Below are 2,396 nucleotides of genomic sequence, written 5' to 3'. Positions count from 1 at the left end.
CACCTCGGACGTAAACCTGGCTGAGCCACTGATAAGGACGGAAAATAAATCTAACGCGATTTAAGAAGTGACAGTAGACAAAGAAAAATCCTGTGTAATCCTTTCGAGGTAAAACCTGTTCCTCAACACATGGGAAAATATTATTTACAATACAAGAACAAGAAAACTACGTTAAGACATACATACTTTTTAAACACATCTGTACTTCCCTAATGTTAAATTTAGGGCAATGTGCAAAGTGATGTTAAAATAAGAACTATAAGATAACATACCTGGAGTCGTAAATTCGTCAGATCCGTCTACAAATACCAAGAAATTCATATCATGTACCAAGAATTTTAATTATATACCAAAATTATTAAATTATATACCAAGACAACAAGATAGGTCTCAAGAACTTTATTATATTTTTATTACCCGAAAATTTAATGAGACTCATTTTAATAATAGCAGTTTTCTTCCCTTGGACAATATCATACTCTAGGAGGAAAGAGAATAAAATCTAACGCGATTTTGAAATTGAAATTAGACAAAAAATATCCATGTTCATAGTTGGGTGATTACAAACACTTAAACCAAGTTTCGTCAACATTTCTCAAGTTTAATGCCTTCTAGAGCGTTTACGAGCTAAAATTTCAACGCGTTATCAAGAACAAGGTCAATAACTCATACTTAATACTTTTTGGCTTATTTGATTTTCAATAGGGTTCATCCCCGGATGATTACTAACAATCTCACCAAGTTTAGTCTAGTGCCTTCGAGAGTGTTTACGAGAAATATGGACGGACGGACGGACGGACCGACAGACAAGGACGCCAATATAAACTATAAAAATAGATACAATACTCTAGGAGGACGGAGAATAAATCTTACATTTTGGAAGTGAAAGTAGACATAAAACAACCTGTGCAAGTCTTTCGAGGTAAAACCTTTCCCTCAACACATGGGAAAATATTATTTACAATACAAGAACAAGAAATTTCCAGCATCAGAAAATCAGAAGATCAAATATTCTGACGCTCGGCAATCACTTTGTCATTGAAATCGGGAGAAAAATTCTCAAATGTGGAAAACTACGTTAAGACATACATACTTTTTAAACACATCTGTACTTCCCTAATGTTTAATTTAGGGCAATGTACAAAGCTACGATGAAACAAAAAGATAACATACCTTGAGCAACAACAGTCCAAGAGGTTATGCAGAACAGAACCACAGGGTACAATAATCTTCCAGCATGCATCTTCTCAGTTACAAGTGAAAATAAAACAATAATTTGCCACGTCTATTTATACTCAATTCTAGGCATTTTTAACATAGTTTTTTTGTTCTATTAGCTTATCAGCCAGACATCGGATATGTACGGAAACGTAAATACAACATGTTTTTGAATTTATGAATTTCGAAATTTATTTTTGTAGCATTACTTTTAAATTTGTTAAAATACTTTTGACTTTGAAATTGTTGTAACTATAAGTTAGTCGAGAATAACACGTTGTATGGATACCGGGTGGTATAATTAACTTCACTTAGTATTTATCTTTAATAATATTTCATTATAACTAAAGACAAATTCTTCAAAGAACAATGATTTAAACAACAAATAGTGATTGACAAAATAAGACACTTGTAATTTCGATTACAGCTTTGGATTATAAGGAAATTCGGCCGATAAAAAATTGTGATATCTGGTAATAGTTGAAATCAGCCATTTTATATTTGTCAAAGTATACATTAACACATTTTACCTTGCTTGAAACTACTGGATTCATTCTACTAGCTGATATTGTACAGATAACCCATGTTTATCAAAACAAACTAATGCGGAGTTCACACGAGGTCGCACATGTAAATTATCACTCATTTCCGGAGATGCACGAAAAATAGGTTAGCACGAATTAGGTTACTTGACTGTATATATTAAGCAAAAACAGATAACCGTTAATATGTTTCAAAAAGGAATGGTTCAAGTTAACCAGCAAGGGAACTGGGATAGGCAAATGGGTGGCAGTCGGTGGTATTTTTAAAGGGAAATCAAATCTTTCTTAGATAAATGGCCACTAGACTTGGGATAATTACTATCTCATTGGGGTATAATTAATGTCTCATTAGTCCGTACCAAGACATGGGGCAATAAATGATTTCAGCATCATCAGCATAAAGTTGTCACGGGCATATTGAATTTTAAATTCAAAAGTATATTTACAAATTCAAAAGTATATTTACAAATTCAAAGATATTTTTACAAATTCAAAAATTTAAAAATCTGTCGTATTTGAGCTTCCGTAGTACTCTACAGTTATGTGGTGCAAAACTGACTCAGTGCTTAAAGGGATTGTAGTTTTGTTATGTGTTATGTTGAGTACACTGTTACTAGGAAGAATAACGAAATGAAT

At 32.6% G+C, this 2,396-nt stretch overlaps 1 protein-coding gene across 1 annotated transcript in view; it reads right to left on the bottom strand.

Moving 5' to 3' along the window:
* The window catches only part of LOTGIDRAFT_234333 (hypothetical protein), a gene marked incomplete at its 5' end in the record, with an annotated part of 9,100 nt that extends 7,857 nt beyond the window's left edge, over positions 1–1,243 (bottom strand). The window contains 2 exons of the mRNA XM_009061634.1: positions 273–299; positions 1,174–1,243. Coding sequence (XP_009059882.1) covers positions 273–299; positions 1,174–1,243 — 97 coding nt within the window. The remainder of the gene's footprint in view (positions 1–272; positions 300–1,173) is intronic.
* Between the last annotated feature and the right edge of the window lie 1,153 nt (positions 1,244–2,396).

The sequence above is a fragment of the Lottia gigantea genome, assembly GCF_000327385.1.
Source record: "Lottia gigantea unplaced genomic scaffold LOTGIsca_49, whole genome shotgun sequence".
Classification (NCBI taxonomy): domain Eukaryota; kingdom Metazoa; phylum Mollusca; class Gastropoda; family Lottiidae; genus Lottia; species Lottia gigantea.
Note: the sequence above shows the minus strand (reverse complement) of the source record. Positions and strands in the feature narration are given on the sequence as shown.